This window comes from Anabas testudineus, chromosome 22 (genome assembly GCF_900324465.2).
Source record: "Anabas testudineus chromosome 22, fAnaTes1.2, whole genome shotgun sequence".
NCBI lineage: Eukaryota > Metazoa > Chordata > Actinopteri > Anabantiformes > Anabantidae > Anabas > Anabas testudineus.
Genome location: NC_046630.1, coordinates 11184719 through 11202528, shown reverse-complemented (window position 1 = coordinate 11202528; position 17810 = coordinate 11184719). Strand labels below are relative to the sequence as shown.

The 17810-nt window shown below is 40.0% G+C and overlaps 3 protein-coding genes across 3 annotated transcripts; 2 read left to right on the top strand and 1 right to left on the bottom strand.

Annotated features, from left to right (window-relative positions):
- Positions 1-813: 813 nt before the first annotated feature.
- mis18bp1 (MIS18 binding protein 1) lies at positions 814-6510 on the top strand. The gene is made up of 16 exons (XM_026339840.1): positions 814-1777; positions 1857-1994; positions 2114-2409; positions 2589-2662; positions 2797-2918; positions 3051-3141; positions 3232-3344; positions 3513-3667; positions 3809-3878; positions 3963-4686; positions 4775-4953; positions 5074-5213; positions 5352-5494; positions 5585-5672; positions 5760-5814; positions 6085-6510. Exons 1-16 carry the CDS (start codon positions 904-906, stop codon positions 6183-6185), a joined length of 3363 nt encoding a protein of 1120 aa, XP_026195625.1. The 5' UTR covers positions 814-903; the 3' UTR covers positions 6186-6510.
- Positions 6511-7401: 891 nt separating this feature from the next.
- On the top strand, positions 7402-12401 carry tpp1 (tripeptidyl peptidase I). The gene is made up of 13 exons (XM_026339842.1): positions 7402-7518; positions 7816-7890; positions 8177-8316; positions 8519-8669; positions 9095-9216; positions 9317-9486; positions 9613-9811; positions 9908-10096; positions 10528-10600; positions 10786-10906; positions 10991-11152; positions 11274-11399; positions 11785-12401. The coding sequence occupies exons 1-13, from the start codon at positions 7508-7510 to the stop codon at positions 11923-11925; spliced, it is 1680 nt and encodes a 559-aa protein (XP_026195627.1). The 5' UTR covers positions 7402-7507; the 3' UTR covers positions 11926-12401.
- A 1172-nt stretch (positions 12402-13573) lies between these two features.
- On the bottom strand, positions 13574-17110 carry yy1a (YY1 transcription factor a). The gene is made up of 5 exons (XM_026340391.1): positions 16520-17110; positions 15198-15348; positions 14976-15036; positions 14641-14799; positions 13574-14421 (listed from the first exon to the last, which is right to left on the bottom strand). The coding sequence occupies exons 1-5, from the start codon at positions 17016-17018 to the stop codon at positions 14239-14241; spliced, it is 1053 nt and encodes a 350-aa protein (XP_026196176.1). The 5' UTR covers positions 17019-17110; the 3' UTR covers positions 13574-14238.
- Between the last annotated feature and the right edge of the window lie 700 nt (positions 17111-17810).

Sequence of the window (17810 nt, the reverse complement as noted above, 5' to 3'; positions counted from 1 at the left end):
CACTCCTGTCACTACCTGTCAATGGCGTGTTTAGTGTCAGTTCTTTAACGATTCTAATGTTGTGGATTATTCTGCTGCAAAACCGTGCATATAGTCATGCTGCTCAATCTCAATTCCGTCAATCCTATTAGGTTACTCTCATCTTCAAGATATTGAAACAAATCACCATTGGATGAAAGCCAGTAATGTTCCGAAAGTATGTGATCAGACCAAAAGCACTGCATGCAAAACAAGTTAATTGCAGCAGCACAATTATTATCAATATCGTTTTAAAAGCACATTAACAAAAGGTTAGTGAGGACATATTTATTTAATATCTTGAAATATTTAACATATTATTACATTAATCAGTGGGCATTTATAAGACAAATATATATATTTTTTTCAAATAAAATGTTTCCCAAATTATTCCAGTACTATTATATATCATAAAATAATAGACAAAGTATTCTATAATAAAAAAAATACATAATATGTTTTCATATCTATACAGCAAAATTGTCCAAATATTTCCCAAGCGTATAGATCTAATTTAATCTAAACATGATTTCTTTGTTTGGACTCTCTTCGGGGCAACTTTTAATTTTTTTACTTTTATTTGCTTTGATAATTTAGTCATAATCTAACTTATTTTAGCTATTCTCTTATTTATTTATTTATGTATTTTTTATTTTATTTTTCTTAGACATATATAATAAATAAACCTCAAACACAAATAAAAACCGTAGAGGAAAAAAAAACTAACGCACTCCTTAAACGGAAATGACGTATTTGTTTTGAACCCACGTCACAAGATTCTAGCCAAACGCGGCAGTGATGAGAAATTTTAAAATTTTCGAGCTAGCTGCTAGCTGTTAGCATACCGCTGATCTACAATAATCTGTTAACTTTTTTTAAGAAGTAATGGCTTCGTATCATAATTTATTACAACCCACAAAACAACAGTTCGAATCTCCTGCCAAGGTGTTTGCTAAGCTAAAATCTAAAGTGCAGAGAGAAGCGATGTGCGGGAAGGAGGGTGTTTTCCCAGATCCGCCGTGTTTCATTAGAGATGAACATGGAGCAGATTTTAATTCGCCCAGGAAGAGAGCAGACATCTGGATGGACGGTGAGCTCAAGGAAAATTATAGATGTGGTTCTTATCGCGATGAAGTGCAGGCTGTGACCATCTCGCCCATTTCAAGTCCTCAGAAAACCGTCGGGTACCGTGGCTCGTTTTCAGACACTGGCAGGAAACATGTGGACCAAATGACTTCTGTCAATGAAACTGGACATTCTTTCATATCAAGGCATGGGCACACACTTACAAAAAGAGCTTTCCTCGAGTCGACAGCGGTGTCTTCCCCCATCTCTAAAGTAAACAGAGAGCAGATCCTCAAAGAAGCAACTCAGATCAGAGGCTTGGATGGTTTCAGAGTCAACAGGACTCCGGTGAAAAATGACTGTGTCAGGACCGTGTTCGAGGAGGAATGTGCTCCTCAAGACAAATTGACATCTCCAGCCACAATGTATTCCCCCATGAGGAAGAGGTTAAGGAAGAGAAAATTGGATCAGGGCTTGAATAAAGTCAGCGTTGGCACAAAGGAGATTAATGCTGAAGTTGGAAGTCATTCACATCAGAGGAAACCCTCCCCAGTTCTCAGAGACCATGACACCCACGATGACAGTAGCATGGAGAATTTGTGTGGCGTTAGAGGATTCACCCCTGGCCGATCACAGATGAACCAGTTCACTCATGAACTCATGCTCGCATCACCAAGATCCATCGCAGAAAAACGTGAGATGTCATTACTGCTTTTTATAGGTGGAACTCAGACGAAGAAATATGGTACTGATGCTTTTGCTGTTTTGAACAGGTTCCAGTGTCATTATGGAAAAACTTCCTCTGATGTCTCCGGCCAAGATGTTAGCTTTTATGAAGGAGAGGGAAAGTAAACGAGAGCAGCAGGAAGTTTGTGAAGTCATCAGCAGCACAAGGAAACTTTTCAACAGGGGTGAGTGTATCATGAAATGAGAAAACCTGAATCTAGCAGAGCCATGTAGGAATAGTTCTTGTTCTTTATGCTAAACAGCATAGTTTTGTTTATGTTGTCGCTGTCATTCTTTTCTATAGGTGAATTCACTCAATCACGAGACACACCCCTCTCCACAGCACACAATATGGGTGAGAGGGAGGACATGCATTTTCAAAGTGTTCCAGAAGTTATAGTTCCTGTCAAACGCTCCAGAGTAGAGACGACTGACAGCCACTCACATCCCTCTGTGCATGTCATGGTCCCTGCTGAGCAGTCACAAGCTGTTTTGCTTGAAGACCCACTTGTGGTAAATTCACCGTGTGTCTCCATCCCGAAGAAGCACCAGGCGATGTTCAAGCGCAATAAATTGCCTCAGTGTGAAAAATTCCCAAATGTGAGTAGAAACCTGTTAAAAAGTAAAAAAGAGTGAAATTAACAATTATGGAAAATAAAGGACCAGATCAGTTGATGTGTGATATCAAAGTTATATTTTAGAACAATTGGGAAGTGAAGGTGAACCCTTTATTTTTCTTTTGTTGGTCTTTACTGAGCTTGTGTTTACCTCTTTGGCAGGAGAGTGTTATTTATCTCAAACGGTGGTTCCTGAGGAAAACTCATAAGGGACTGTTTGTTGATGGGATCCACAGGTAAGCATTTCTGGAAACCAGATTTTATATGTTGTGAAGGTTTTGAGAAAAAGGACACGAGATTGTGCGAGATTTTGAGGATTTGTGGGTTATGTGAACACTGAGAATTTTTTTTATGTGTCTTTTCCAACCAGGGAGGAAAACATACCATGGAACAGTAACGTCATTGTGGACAGGGTTTCAAATTATGTGGTGAAGACTGTGTCCGGCAGGGTTTACATCCTTGTTGGCAAGATGAAGTTGGACGCTGCCTCTGGTAAATCATGTTTACTGGTAGAAAAGAACATTAAAAATACACTGAAAAAAGTCTTGCATATAAGCTTGTGCAAACTGTAATTATAATGTTGTATAACTTATTTTTTTTTTATCTCTCACTTTTTACCTTCAGGATTTCCCATGTGGTTTTTGAAGAACTTTGTCAATGGATTTCCGCCAAACTGGAAAGTGCTTTATGAGACGTTTCTCTCCGAGTCAAGAGAGTAAGAATATTTATTTCACTCCCACGTTTTTCACAAATACAATAATGTAGTTTTAAAGAGCTGTATGTTATTTTGTCGCATCAAACCCAGCACAGAGTCTGAGAAGAATAGTGATGGGGGAAACAGGAAAGCCAGGAAGAAGTCTGACGCGTCTTCCCTCGACGTTTCTGTAAAGCCACAAAGGCAAAAGCCTTTCAAGACACGTAAGTTCTGGATAAACTGTTTAACTGACAGCCTAGTAAATGAATGCTATGTAGAGGCCTTCATAAGAACGAGAAACAAACTGCTACTTTCTTTCCCACTTTTTGTTAATTGAGGTACAAACTGATGGTCATTTTAATTCACTTGTAAATTGATTGTCTCTTCTCTAGCTGCTTCCTGTCCTCCAGCCTCCTCTACAAAAGTGTCTCGAAGTGGTCGAACAATCAAACCACCTTTGGAGTATTGGAAAGGAGGGAGAGTCATTCTGGATGCACAGATGAATGTTACTATCCATGAATGTTATGATACCTCCCTCTGCATTCCTGTAAGCACCTAAAGATCAGCTCCCGTAGATTACATCATAATCCAGATTATATTTTTCATCCACAGAGGCCAGATTGTTTTACTTTGTATAAACAATTGATATTTCTGATTCTTTTTTTTATTAAATAAACAAAAATTACAGGAGGTCACGACAACAGTGTCTTCGAGGAAGTCACAGAAACCCACCCATGTGTTCCTTCCCTGTAGTGAAGGTAAAAGATAACAGGTGCTGCACTTTAAGCACATTGAGATAAGTCATATGTTGCACGCAAACAAACGGTTCTCTGTGTTTCCAGGCCGCAAGCAGTGTGAATCAGCCAGTGAAGAGGAGGTATCAGTACCACTGAGGAAGGTGAAGGCTCCACTCCGCAAACGTAGTCAAGCCAAGATTGATCCTGTCGAGAGATCCTCTTATCCACTTGAATCTACAAATCAGACCGTTAGCAGTCCTGAAGAGTTTTCTCACAGGGTCACAAGGTCTAGCCAAAGGTGTCCAGCTACAGAAAGAATGTTGCATCTGGACACTGTTCCTCAAAAGCGAAGCCGGTCAACAAGCCGGTCAAAAAAACAGACACATGACACCAACAGGCCCTCAGTGAGAGGGAGAAAACAGGCTGTCCTCACATCCCCAGAATCTCTCACTTTTAGTGATGACAACTTACCGCAGCAATCATCATCAGATGAACACTTTACCAGGAGAAAGACGCAGCGGAAAGGAGAGCTCAGGAAGAGGGGCGGAAAGGTTCTCAATGAGCGGCAGCTGAACCATTCATCCCTGTCCGGCCAGTCGTCAGAGATTTCTGGGGAGAGTGGGAAAAAACTGAAGAAGACAGAAAGAAGAAAAAATAGTGATGCTGCACAATCACAGCGGAAATCCCACAAAAAATCACCACCCACAAGGCCTTCATCCAAATCGACGCAATCCAGCAAGAAACACAAGACAAACAGAAGCAGCGCAGTCGTTCCACAAGAGCAAGATGAAGACGAGTGGACAGAGGCAGAGCTCATGAAGCTGCAAGAGTAAGTTAAAAGATAAAAATATGCTTTAGTGTGGGGAAGCCTAACCTCGCGGCTCACTGATGTATGTGTATGTGCATTTGTTTTCCAGGGCTGTGTCTCACTATCCTAAGCACATGACAGGTTACTGGGCAAAGGTGGCGAGGATGGTTGGAACACGTTCTGCCGCAGAGTGTCATCACCAGCACACATCCCAAGGAAGATCACAGACACCTGCTAAGAAAGCCAAGACATCCAGAAAGGAAAAAGCCGAAGCACCAAAGGAGCCAGGTAGAGAAAGTCTGTGTTTCAGATGAAGCTTTTGTAGCCTGTTTGTGGATGAAGGTGGACACAACAGCAGAAATAACGCACATGTGAATTGTGTAAACTTTTTAGTTCTTGTATGTTTAGCTACAGATCATCCTGTGATAACTGCCCGAGCGGGAACCTTTAAGAGAAAGAAGCAGGTGCGTCAGTTCCTGGAGGCCATGCCCAAAGAAGATGTTGAGGACATTTTCAGCTCCGCCTACATGCAGAATAAACGATTTGAGGTTTGTTTTTGTGTTGTTGTTTTCCTGTTGTGGGATTTTGCAAAACTACAATTTTTTTTAGTTAGTTATTTCCATCTAGTGATTATACACTAAACAATATGTATATATATGCACCTTTATGTTTGCCTTGATGGATAGATGCCCTCCATGTGTCCAAGCGATGACCACGACTTCGCAATGTCGGACCTTGAGCCTCTGACGCCCATGTCAAAAATGTTCCCCGATGTGAAGACTCCTCAGTGTCTGCATATTACCCCTGGCATGATGGGCTCTCCGAACAGGTGACTGATGTCAACTTTTGCTTTTTGGCATGTCAGATTTTATTGCACTACAATAGTTAACTTATGTTTTTTATTTTTTTTATTTTAAAGGAGTAATGATGACAAGTACGTCTATCAGCTCCAGAAGAGAATGAAAAAAAATCAATTTAACGTCTACAAACAGGCTCCATCTTCAAAGGTACTAATTTTATAAGGCTTTGTGTCTGAGATTCTTGTCATCTTAAAGAACCTGAGCAGTTTCATCTTTTATTCTTGTTTCTTTCAGAGCTTTACACCCACACCCTCAGTTAAACGAACAATGAAAAGATGTGGGAACACAGGTAGGTGTCTTGAGGAATGTGCTGCACCAGTGTCATGGCAGTGGTAGAAATTTAATTATTGATGTATCTTTTACTTAGGTGAAGTTTAAAATAATAAAAAAGATATTAAAAACCTGTAACCTTAAACAAGTTCCCATTTTCAATGTTTTCAATGTAATATTTTACAAAATTTTTAGAAAAGCTTTTCTGTGACTGAAAGTCAGTTGTTGCTACATTTTGTTCGTAACAGAACTCGTGTCTGAACCCAATCCGTTTGTTTCTTTTTACTAGAAAATGATACCTTTGTTGTTTGGGAGATGTTCCCAGGAAACGATGGCGCTGTGTCAGAAAGTGGAGAAGAGGAGGATTTCTACTTTTCAGATAATGACTGACTGTTGTTGGAGCTGAAATGTCATATCATTGGAAACCAATTAAAAATGATTCACATTTATTCATAACAGTGAAACAGAGGAGAGATGTGACTTTTTCCTTTTTGAACTCATCGGACGTGCTCCTCTGTCACTCACTTGTAAAAACACAGATTATTTTTTTATATTCATAATCTCATCAGTAGAAAACCTTTAAACATGATCTGCAATGCATTGTATAAAAATGAAACTCATTTTTGGATTATGATTTTATGCTTAATAGTTGGGAATTGTTTTACAGTTTTAGCAGACCTGTGTCTTCCAGTGTGTCCCTGTAAATATAGTTTGAGTTGCAACTATTCTTTTAATAAACATTCTTCAATTCTTTGTCATGGTTTATTTGTGTGTTTAGAGAGGACAATTATCTGGAAGTGCACATCTTTAAATAATGGGCTGTCTGTGTGTCATTTGACAGTTTTTAGAGGTTTAAAGAGGTTGTGAGAAATATGCTAAAATATTAGAAAAAGTAATTAAACAGAACTACAAAACAAACTACAAACAATTTTTCTCATCCCTTAATATATATTTTTATTTGAAACACTTTCAAATCATTCAGAGAACTGCACACTGAAATACACATCTCATTAGACAGAGAAAGAAGTACACAAAGGCAATATTCATGTAGTAAAAAGAATACTCCACAGCAAATAGAGGTAGCACCTTGAAATATTTACTCCAGCTAAAATACATGAGGTTTCAGAAATGTACTTAAAGTACATGTACTGCACTAAGAAAACAAAGTATTGCATTCGATGCTGTTGATGCAAATGTACTCCAGACTTGTTTCACAAACCTCCACAGGTGAAAACTATGGAAGTAATTTTATATTATTTAATAGAAAATAGGAACAAACAAGACTTGAACAACAACTGATAAGAGGGGGGCTGACAACTTTCTTTACTGACAACATAACACACCTGCACAGCTGATCACATTTTGTTTCAAGAATCTAAATCTGCAAATTAACAAACTAAACCTACTGGTAAATTTGACTTGTAGTGGAAATAAAATGCAAATGTTTCTGCACTTGGTGGTGCGTTCACGCGAATTTGGACAGAATATGCAGTTACTGCATAATCAACCACATGCTTCGTTTTGTTGTCTGACTCTATTTGACAGGACATTCGTGTATAGAGTTGAGAAATGTGGTTTGTCCGGGGTCACAGAGGTTTGAAAAAAAACAAACAAAAAAAACAACCTGATGTTGCTGATCACGTGAAAGCGCGCGTCACATGACTGCTGCGCCTGGAAGAGCCTGAGAGTGTCCTGAGAGATCCGAGGACACCATGAACACGCTGTGAGTACCACTAAATAACTGCTGCATGCTACAAAGAAAAGAGTTAGCTAACATGAACTTATTTTCCGTGACTGCTGAAGTAGCTCTCGTTGTGTTTATCTGTCTTATCGGTGCTGATGTGACCTACATAGATGGCTGCAGCTAACGCAGCAGGTGATCGTGTTAACGCTGCAGAGAGCGACGACTTGTCTTGATCCGAGTGTAGAGTTGGTTTTTAACTCGGTTAATGTGACCTGAGGAGCTCTAGCTTTTCTTTATTGGCTAATGTTTGGTTCCTTTCCCCCCCATCTCCAACAGGCTGACCTTCTCCATCCCCCTGCTCTGCAGCTCGTTGGTGTGGAGTGGATATCTGGAATATGACCAAGATGTCCTGTGAGCAAAACGAGCGTCAAAGTCATTTCCTCATATGTTTCACGTTTGTGTTTGTCTTTCTCACACTTGTAATTCAAGCCCTATAAGTTATTTTCACAGTTAAAGTTCATCGTTGGCTGTGTCAATGTGCAGTATGGGTCTATGTGAGATGGGCTTCTTTGATAAGATGTGTGTTATTTGTTAGTATTTAGGTGTTTAGAGGATAAATGGTCAAAAAGGCTTTAATCAATCAAAATTAAAATCACCAGGATCGTCAGTAGCTAAAATGTGCCTCCTCTTTTTGCAGGATACCAGAGGATTGGACTCATGGGGATCGGGTTGACCCTCGAGAGGAGCTGGAGCTGACTTTTGCCTTGAAGCAGCAGAACGTGAACCTGCTGGAGGAAACACTCAGACTAGTGTCAGACCCCGACTCGGCATTTTATGGTAGGGCATTGTCTCGTTACTGCTGGCTGCCCGACAGCAAACCTAAACATCTTGGGTCTGAACTAATGTGCATGCACGTGCTCACTGTGCAGCACATCACTGACATATGAACTCCACTACCCTGACGAAAGCCTTCTCTCAACACTGAGACCTGTTTCTGTTTCTGTACAACAGATAGTGAGTCCTGTTTTGTCCTCCACAGGCAAATACCTCAGCCTGGAGAAGGTATCCTCCCTTGTGCGTCCATCTGAACTGACCCAGAAGGCGGTGCGTCACTGGCTGCAGAGTCATGGGATTAGAAACTGCCTGACTGTTAGCACTCAGGACTTTTTACATTGCACCATGACTGCAGAGTAAGCATATCTTTTCTTGGTCACATTTAACTTTACTTACCAGTATGTTTTACAATAAGTTGCATCTGATACAACAAAATGTCCTTTTTCTGCCTCAGTTCCTTATATGTGTAAATGATGTTCATGAGTTTATGCTCATCTCATGAGGAAGTTCCTCTTTCTGTGGTTACTGGTTAAAATCAAAATCTGAGTTCTTCCTACAATTCACAAATCTAGGTCAATGTTACTGGGCATAAAAAAACTCCCCACTGCATTGTTCAACTGTAGCATGTCAACACTTGAACCAGGAATAAATGTCACATACGTATCACTTATCAGTCTAATGAGTTCCTTAAGCATGCAAAACCAGAACTGTATAGTTATAGTTTTTATATTTGTATGATGACGTGTAGACCTTCAGGCTGTTAATGTTTTGTGAATTTAAGGGTTGCAGAGACCCTGCTGCCGGGAAGCAGGTTCCACCGTTACTTCAGAGACGGTCAGTCTCTGGTGAGATCTTCAGCTCCCTACTCTGTTCATGATGGTGTTCACCAGCACCTTGACTTTGGTGAGCATCATTATTAGTCTGTCTTTTATAATTGCTGTAGGTTTCAGTATGGACTTGTATTAACATTGCTTGATGCATTATTGTATTTTTTTCTCCACAGTGGGAGGCCTTCATCGTTTCCCTCCTAAAGGACAAATCTTCAGTAGGGAGCAAAAGCGGTCTAAGGCAGGGGTGCACCTCGGAGTGACTCCTGCTGTCCTGAGGGCCCGCTATAACCTGACAGCAGCTGACGTGGGCACAGCTCAGAACAACAGCCAGGCTGTAGCCCAGGTATGATTTGACCACATGATCAGTATATGGTCAAACATAAAATGGTGCCATGTAAACATCAAGACACTATAATCTCACATCTACTGTTTGTACTTGTTCATTGTAGATAGTTGTTTTCTCTTTTAGTTCTTGGAGCAGTACTACCACCCTGCTGATTTGGCAGAGTTCATGAGCTTGTATGCCAGGAGTTTCCAGCACCGGTCTCAGGTGGATCGAGTGGTAGGCACCCAGGGTGGAGGAAAGGCCGGTCTTGAGGCCAGTCTGGATATAGAGTACATCATGAGTACAGGGGCAAACATCTCCACGTGGGTCTTCACCAATCCAGGTCTGTAAGAGAGAATCTTATCACATGCACTTGAACAGAGCAGTGTTACATTCAATATCAAGTTCTTCTTAAGAACTTATATTGGTGATCGTTCAGGTCGCCACGAGTCCCAGGAGCCTTTCCTCCAGTGGATGGTTTTGCTCAGCAACATGTCTGACCTGCCCTGGGTTCACACCATCAGCTACGGAGATGATGAAGACAGCCTGTCTGCTGCCTACATGACGCGCATCAACACAGAGTTCATGAAGGCTGGTGTCAGAGGAATCTCTTTGCTCTTTGCTTCTGGTCAGTAATATGATTTTCATTTTCTCACTTTTCTGACCTCTTGCTTATTTGTGGTTTAAACCCTTGTGGTCTAGTTCGTTACGAATTCCTGTTTTAAGCAGAAGACGGTACTGCAACAGTTGGGGAACTGAGAGCTGTAATTTTTGTACTGACCTGAGAGAAAGCTGAATTGGAACGGCTCTGGTCTCTGGGCAAAGTGTCAGCTGACTGACTTAGCTCCATTCTTTTTTTTATAACTGTATTTTAGTTGAAACATGTACACACCAATATTTTTTTTATAATAAAACACCCATGGTGACATTGTGTCTCTAGAAAACCTGTTTACAGTGTTACTGTGACATAGCAGTACTCAAAAAGCTCCTAGTTATCAGCATGATATGCTGCATGATCAGCTGTTAGATAAGCTTCCGTCTTTCTGATCTTGTGTTCAGGTGACAGTGGCGCTGGCTGCAGACATGTGGGTAAAGATCAAAACTGCTTCAGACCCAGTTTCCCAGCCTCAAGGTAAATCAGAATTAGTGCTGGACCTCTGCAGGCATTTTTAATCTGTAAAGACACTTGCATTCAAATAAATTAAATGTTGCATTAAATAAATTATATGATAAATAACTAAACAAAGAATTTACTCTGCAAAATGTTTATGAAAATTGAAATTCATCTAAGTCTATGCTCTCCATCTTGTCCCCAAGCCCGTATGTGACTACAGTAGGAGGAACCTCATTCAAAAACCCATTTAGTGTCTCATATGAAGTCACAGATTACATAAGTGGAGGAGGCTTCAGCAACGTCTTCAAGATGCCTGACTACCAGGTAATAATATTAGGTGATTAACTCTTTTAATGCTGTTCATTACTACAGACAACGTCATATTTGCTGTTGATTTTGTTTCCGAAGGTCAGTGCAGTGCAGGGGTATCTGAAGAGTGTAGCAGCAAAGCTTCCTCCTCAGTCATACTTCAATGTCAGCGGCAGGGCCTATCCAGACATGGCTGCCCTGTCTGATAATTACTGGGTGGTCACCAACAGAGTGCCAGTGCCCTGGGTGTCAGGAACCTCGGTAAAATATATAATTTTGGTGAAAGGAGAATTGACAATTTAACGAACTAGATCCACACACACCCATAACACAGTTTTATGAAGGTCTAGACTAACCGATCATCTCTTAATTGCTCCTCCAGGCATCAACGCCTGTAGTTGGAGGGATGTTGTCTCTGATTAATGATCGGCGGCTCCTGAAGGGCCTGCCTGCTCTCGGCTTCCTCAACCCCCGTCTCTACAAACTCAAGGGACAGGCCCTATTTGATGTAAGTTGTTTAGTTTTTTTTTTTTTTTTACTACATACATCAAGTCTAAAAACTTGTTTGATGTTGAGTTTTTGCTTCGTTGAGATTTATTCTCCTCTTGATAGTAGATTTCTAAACTCTGAAATTAAAACACATTACAAGATAGGTGCACACATGAGCATTATATCATGTAAACCCAGCAAATGAATTTGTAGAATGTAAATAAAGAGGATTTTCCTCATTCCTATTTTAAATGAAATACACAGTTGTTTTTTGGTTGGGTTTTTGACTGAAACAGGAGGAAGTGGTAAATTTCTTCACCATGTGAGGAATTTAGTTTATGTTAAAAGAGGAAGAACACATTTTGTGATTATGGTCTCTAAGTCGTATGCATGCTTGTCCCTAGGTGACTGAAGGATGTCACATGGGGTGTCTGGATGAACAGGTTCAGGGACAAGGTTTCTGTGCTGCACCATTGTGGGATCCTGTTACAGGCTGGGGCACACCAAACTACCCTGCGCTGCTGGCCGTGCTTCTAGCTCAGTGAACAACTGCAGTTCATAACATCAGGGCAATGTCTGCTCTAAGAGCAGGTACTATACACACATCCATACTCTAGACCAGGTACCTGATGCTGAAAGCTGGATGATGTAATCAAGGGGAAATTATGCCTACACTTTAGATTTATATTTGAGGTTGAAACACTGCATTATTGTAGATTCTACAGAGATATTTTTGTCATCATAATTAATGATACATAACTCCTTTTATTGGTAGATTGTATTTTTTGGTCAGGGATGGTGGTACGTAGGTATACTTACACTGCAGTTGCCTGTTTTTGCTGTTTTCAGCTTTTTCACTGACCCAATTTTGTCTGTAAAACAAACTAACAAGCAGTTGGGTGTTAAAAGTTATGCTTTAAGTTCACGCTACTGGATACTCAGCAATGGGACGTTTGCTATGCATTAAGATTAAAAAATGAGAATAAAAATAATGCTGAAATACAAATCACCTTTATCTACATATGTACACATGCCTACTTGAATTTTTTTATTTTAGATATGAGTCAAATCTACCAGATGCAGCTGCTTCACCAGATTAAGGGAATTGTTTGTGTGGACAAATGTTAAGTTTTATTAGGATTTGATTGTTTTTTTTTTTTTTTTTGCCATATTTCTCTGCAGGGATGAGCTAAATAAAAATGTCATTTTATTCAATGACGAACATACACAATTCCAAACCTTGTTTGCTTAACATTAACAGGACGTAAGCCACTTACTGTACTTGTGTTTGTTGCAGCAATGACTTAAACAAAATTGCACTGAAAATGTGGGTTAAAAGTGATTCAGCAACTCTACCCACCAGCATTGTTGCACTATTTTTATCTTTTAGCCAAGTAAATCCTCAAATCAGATGTATAAAATGTGACTGCTGCCTGGTTTATTAAATTTTTTTTAAAACTTGGAAATGTCATGATTATTCAGGTTTCTAGAGTGTGTGTTTGTATGGCTATCATTGTGAGGACCAGCATGATTTTTATATTTTAACCATTGGACTGAGGACATTTTATTCGGTTCTAACTATGAGAAGGGTGTTTAAAGAGCTAATTCGGCATTAAGACTAGGTTTTAGGGTTAGCGTAAGGCAGTACATGCGATAAGTTAAAAATTGAAACAGTAGCTTAGTATAGCCTACCTGACAGCAGGAGGTCAGGGAGTGTCCTCACACTGACAGCCATACACCTGCTGGTTTGAAGAGTGATGAATGATGCAAATTTAAATTGAAATATATCTGTTTTCATTCAACACTTGCCATACGAAACAGAAGATCTTCTAAAGAAATAAGGTCATTAGAGAAGTGTTACTAAAAAAGACCTGATGTGAGACTGTTGGGTATCTAAAGCAAGCCAAATACTGGTGACACTTTCTGTCAACATTTAACTGAAACACGATCAACTGTTACTGTGTTTGAAGACTTGTACCTTCAAATACTATTTACAGTCCTACTGATAGTTAATATCAGTAAAAAGCAAATTGTCCCCATAACCCAGCACCTTTTACACATTACTCCAGAGTAGCACCAGAATTTGTCTCCATGACTTGGCCACTACAATAACTAATCTGTGTTATCCAGAACAGTAATTCTAGTTGTGTTTAAACTGTGAAAAGACAAAAGACACATTTTGTATTGATAGTGCAAGGGAGAAAAACATTTTAATCAGTGACCACTATTGAAAATCACATGGCTATTACCTACATGATTCTGATATTGCATTATACAAAATGAAAATCTTCAAAGACCTTTCAGTCTCCCCTCAAAACACACTCCCATGAACAGGAAAGGGGGAAATAAAACAAACTTTGAAACCTCTTCCAAGAAGAGCTACCGGTACAGTCTTACTACATACATTACCACAGAGCTTATGTCAAATACACAAGTGTACAATATGCACACTTGGGGGAGAAGTACAAAATTGAAAAGGTGTCACTGCTGAGGACTGATGCAAATTTGATGTATATTGCAAAAGATTTAACTGACTGTGTTAAGGTATAAATAAGTTTTTAGGTGCAGATCCTTGAATTACACAGGAAGAAACCATAAATTGTTCCATCCAGGTAGCGCCAAGGTAGGGTAGGAGGCCTGAGGTGGATGGGGTTCTCATGAGTTCCTTGTTCAAACCTCCATATCAAAAAAGTTTGAGAAAAGGTTGTTTCTCTGTTTAAACCTTTATCTAGAGACGATACAAAGGGGACTTCTTATCTCACAACAAAACAGGCCACAGGACATTAGTTTGTCAAGGAGTAGAGATGCAGGTCAGATCCTCCAGTGTATGCTCACGTTGTTGTTGTTGTTATCCTGGTTCACTGGTTGTTTTTGGCTTTGGCGTGTGTGAGGATGTGAGACTTCAGGTTGGTTGACTGAGCAAATTTTTTATTGCAGCCATCAAAGGGGCACACATATGGGCGGTCTCCAGTATGAATACGCACATGTGTGCGCAAGTTAAAGTCCAGAGAAAACCGCTTGCCACACCCCTCAAATGTGCACTGGGGATAAGAGAGATTAAGTTAATGCTGCTGCATTCCTCGGCCGACCTCAGAAATAAACTGATATCATTTATCGATAACAGGTATTTGACAATAGCAGCTTTGGTTTACATTTGAGTATTTATTAACAAAAATAAGTTTTCCTTTCCCTGTAAAAATTATTCAGCTTTCTCCAGAATAAGGAAATATATGTGATGCTGATAGAATCGATGAGCTCACCTGGAAAGGTTTTTCTCCTGTGTGTACGAGTTGGTGCCTCTTCAGTTTTGAACTCTCCACGAAGGCTTTGCCACACTCTGCACAGACATGCACACGAGGCCCGTGGGTATGCAAGTGCTTCCTCATCGCGGAGTTATCCCTGAACATCTTGGTACATCCCTGAGAGGAAGCGAAATCAGATATAGCTAATCACTCTGGACAAAGTCAGTGAACAGGGTAGTTTTAACAACTACACTTCCCACACCAATATAATGTAAACCATCATGTTCTCAAGATGGTTATGTCATTGAAGATATAAAACTGAGCATTGGTGCAACAGACAACACTGCACTCACTTTGTGTGGACATGCTATCGTTCTGGGTGCGTCATCTTCTTTTACTTTTCTTGGCTTCATTCTGCAACAGGTATAAAAAATAGTCACATTATTATATAATATCCACACAACTGTACACAATTCTGAATCAGACATTTTACAACCTGCATGTGTTATTTAGTAAAACAAAGTTATTCCTGCAAATGCATTGTACTGTGGCTCACTGAAATCGCTACCCCTTACCGTGCAAACTCTGCCAGCTGTTTGGGGTCTGACAGGTCAATGCCTGGGATGCCTCCTGGAGGAAGTTTCTTTCCTGTCATGTACTCTGAATAATCTGGTGGCGAGTTTTCACCTGTGATTTGTTCCTCATGGTCGATGTCTTTCTTGTCATCTGAATTAAAATGGAGAGAATTTGTTGTTAAAAAGGAGTTAATAATTAAAACATGTGGAAGGCACTGATTAAAGCTACAGAGGGTTAAACTGCTATCACCTCTGTTTCTCAATATCTCCCTCTACGTTATTAATTTACTAATAATAAAAGCAGACTGAACAACTAGGTTTTGGCAGTGTACCCTACTTTTGTTAATTTAATACTTTCACAAAAATAAGTCAAATTCAGTCAATTATTTTTCTATACATTTTTACAGTACATGCATCAGGCAGCTAACAACTATTTTAAAGTGTTTGTTTACATAAAGCATTTTAGGCACAGCCACAACAACAATATGTCAGGGTGCTTTTTTAACAAATGTTGGGGAAACAGGAATAATAAAAAAAATATATATTTTTTGTCATATACAGATTTACTTTTTTTTTTTTTTTACTAATAGATTTACAGCTTTAATTTTGTTTATGACACTGTAATGAGACGGGAATTGGCGATTACGCACAATTTACGCTGCAATTTCTGTAAAAATAATCGATTAAAAAAATCCACACATAAATTTACAGATATCCAACGTGGTTAATTAAAATAAAACCAAGAAATTGTTTTTTTATAATTATTTGTCACGGTTTAAAATGTACATTTTATATACACACGGTGGCAAATATAATAATAATAATATAATAATAACACATGTAAATCATGCTTTCAATGGCTGATGCGCAACAGCAGGAACAAGAGGAACTGACATTTTTGTTCTTAGTATTAAATCGCACGATATATGGTGCGTTTAAAGCCCTACAAGCGTAAAGTATGAGGAGTTCCTGAAGGCACCACCGCAGTCACGGCTGAACTGAACTGCGCCACAGCGGCCTAGCGGAGCCACCTGCACTCGCTCCCACTCTCGCCGCCATCTTCGTCGGCCAAATAAACGCCATTTTTTCGGGCCGCCATACTTTCTAGACCGGGGAAATATGGCGGCGCCCATCGACACATAAAACATGGCTTCCCATAAAAACAAAAACATTTCAAAAGGGGTTTAAGTGGTTCAGAGTTGGGAAATAGTTCCTACTTTATCGGAGGACGAGGCCCTAACTGGGCCCAGTCACCCGACACACACGGTGAGAACAAAGCGAACAGCCTCCTTGCAGGAATTCACTCGGGACTCTGAACTTACCCGATGCCCACATAGTCACTGAAAACTCCCCCTCCAAAGTCTTTATCTGGACCTGCTTCTGTTCCCACTTTCTGCCCATCTCTCCCCCGCCCAGGTAGCTCTTTTTGCCCGCTTTCTTCCCACTTCCAGACTTCTTCATCCGGCCCGTCGACGAGCTTTTCCCCGCAACAGTAACCAGAGTCTGTTCTATGTAGTCCTCCTCCACGGCGGGCACTGGGATGAGGATTTGGTCCTCGAAACCGTCATCGGTGTGCAGTTCAGAGTCGTCGTCACCCACAACTTCTTCTCTAGTTTGCACCAAAATCACCTCCTGGTGCGGGTGAATCGAGTTTGGATCGTCCGTGTCAAGAGGCTGTAAGGCGATCATAGGCTGGTGTTCCCCGTCGTCTCCAACAACTGTCGTCTCGATTGTCTCCACTTCGATTTCGTGCAGTTCCACTATTTCGGCTGGCATTTCCGACCCGTCCGTTTCTATGTACAGGGTGTCCCCCGATGCCATGATAAATATTGTATTTCCTCCTTCTTAAAAGCTATTTTTTCACCCCTGCCTTCCCTTCCGTCTACTCTCAGCCTTCCTCCTCCCTTTCCGACAACAACTCTACTCTCGTTTACTCTCGCCGCGACAGCGCTCTAGTTGTGAAATCTCGCGTGATTTGGACCAAAAAAGTCTTAAATGAGTTATACATGTTATTATTTAGTTGATTTATGGGGAAAATACTAATATGTTTAGGCCATATTTAATGTATTATGAATGTTTCATCAATTATCTCACAATAAGGTTATAATGACTGTACATTTCTTATAATTATTTAAATTATTTCATTATTAAATAATATTCTAAATATATGTATTTGATTATTTGTTTTAATGCCTGGTCCACAATAGAATAGTCACAAATGGGGTCAGGAAATTATACACTATCAAAGATAGGACTAATTCTGTCTGATAAACCCAACTATATTCAGCTTTTATTAATACAGAAACAGAAAAGCGGCATGATCTCACATTTTAATTGCTGAGCCAGCTGACCCTCCTGAGGAATAATACTCAAAATGATCAAAAAGGCCTGCAAACCGCAGAGTGATAATCACTACATTTCTCAAGCTCAGTGTGAAAGCAAAAAGACAGCAACATTTTGGAAATGTAAGCACATTCATTTGGATACATCCAGTCATATGGAGGAAGTGGTAAGAATTGGATGTAGTGTAAAACACCTTTTTATGCTGTGCTAATAAACAACTTTGCAACAAGTTGGCATTGAATAAACAAATTGTAGAGCACGTTGACTGCG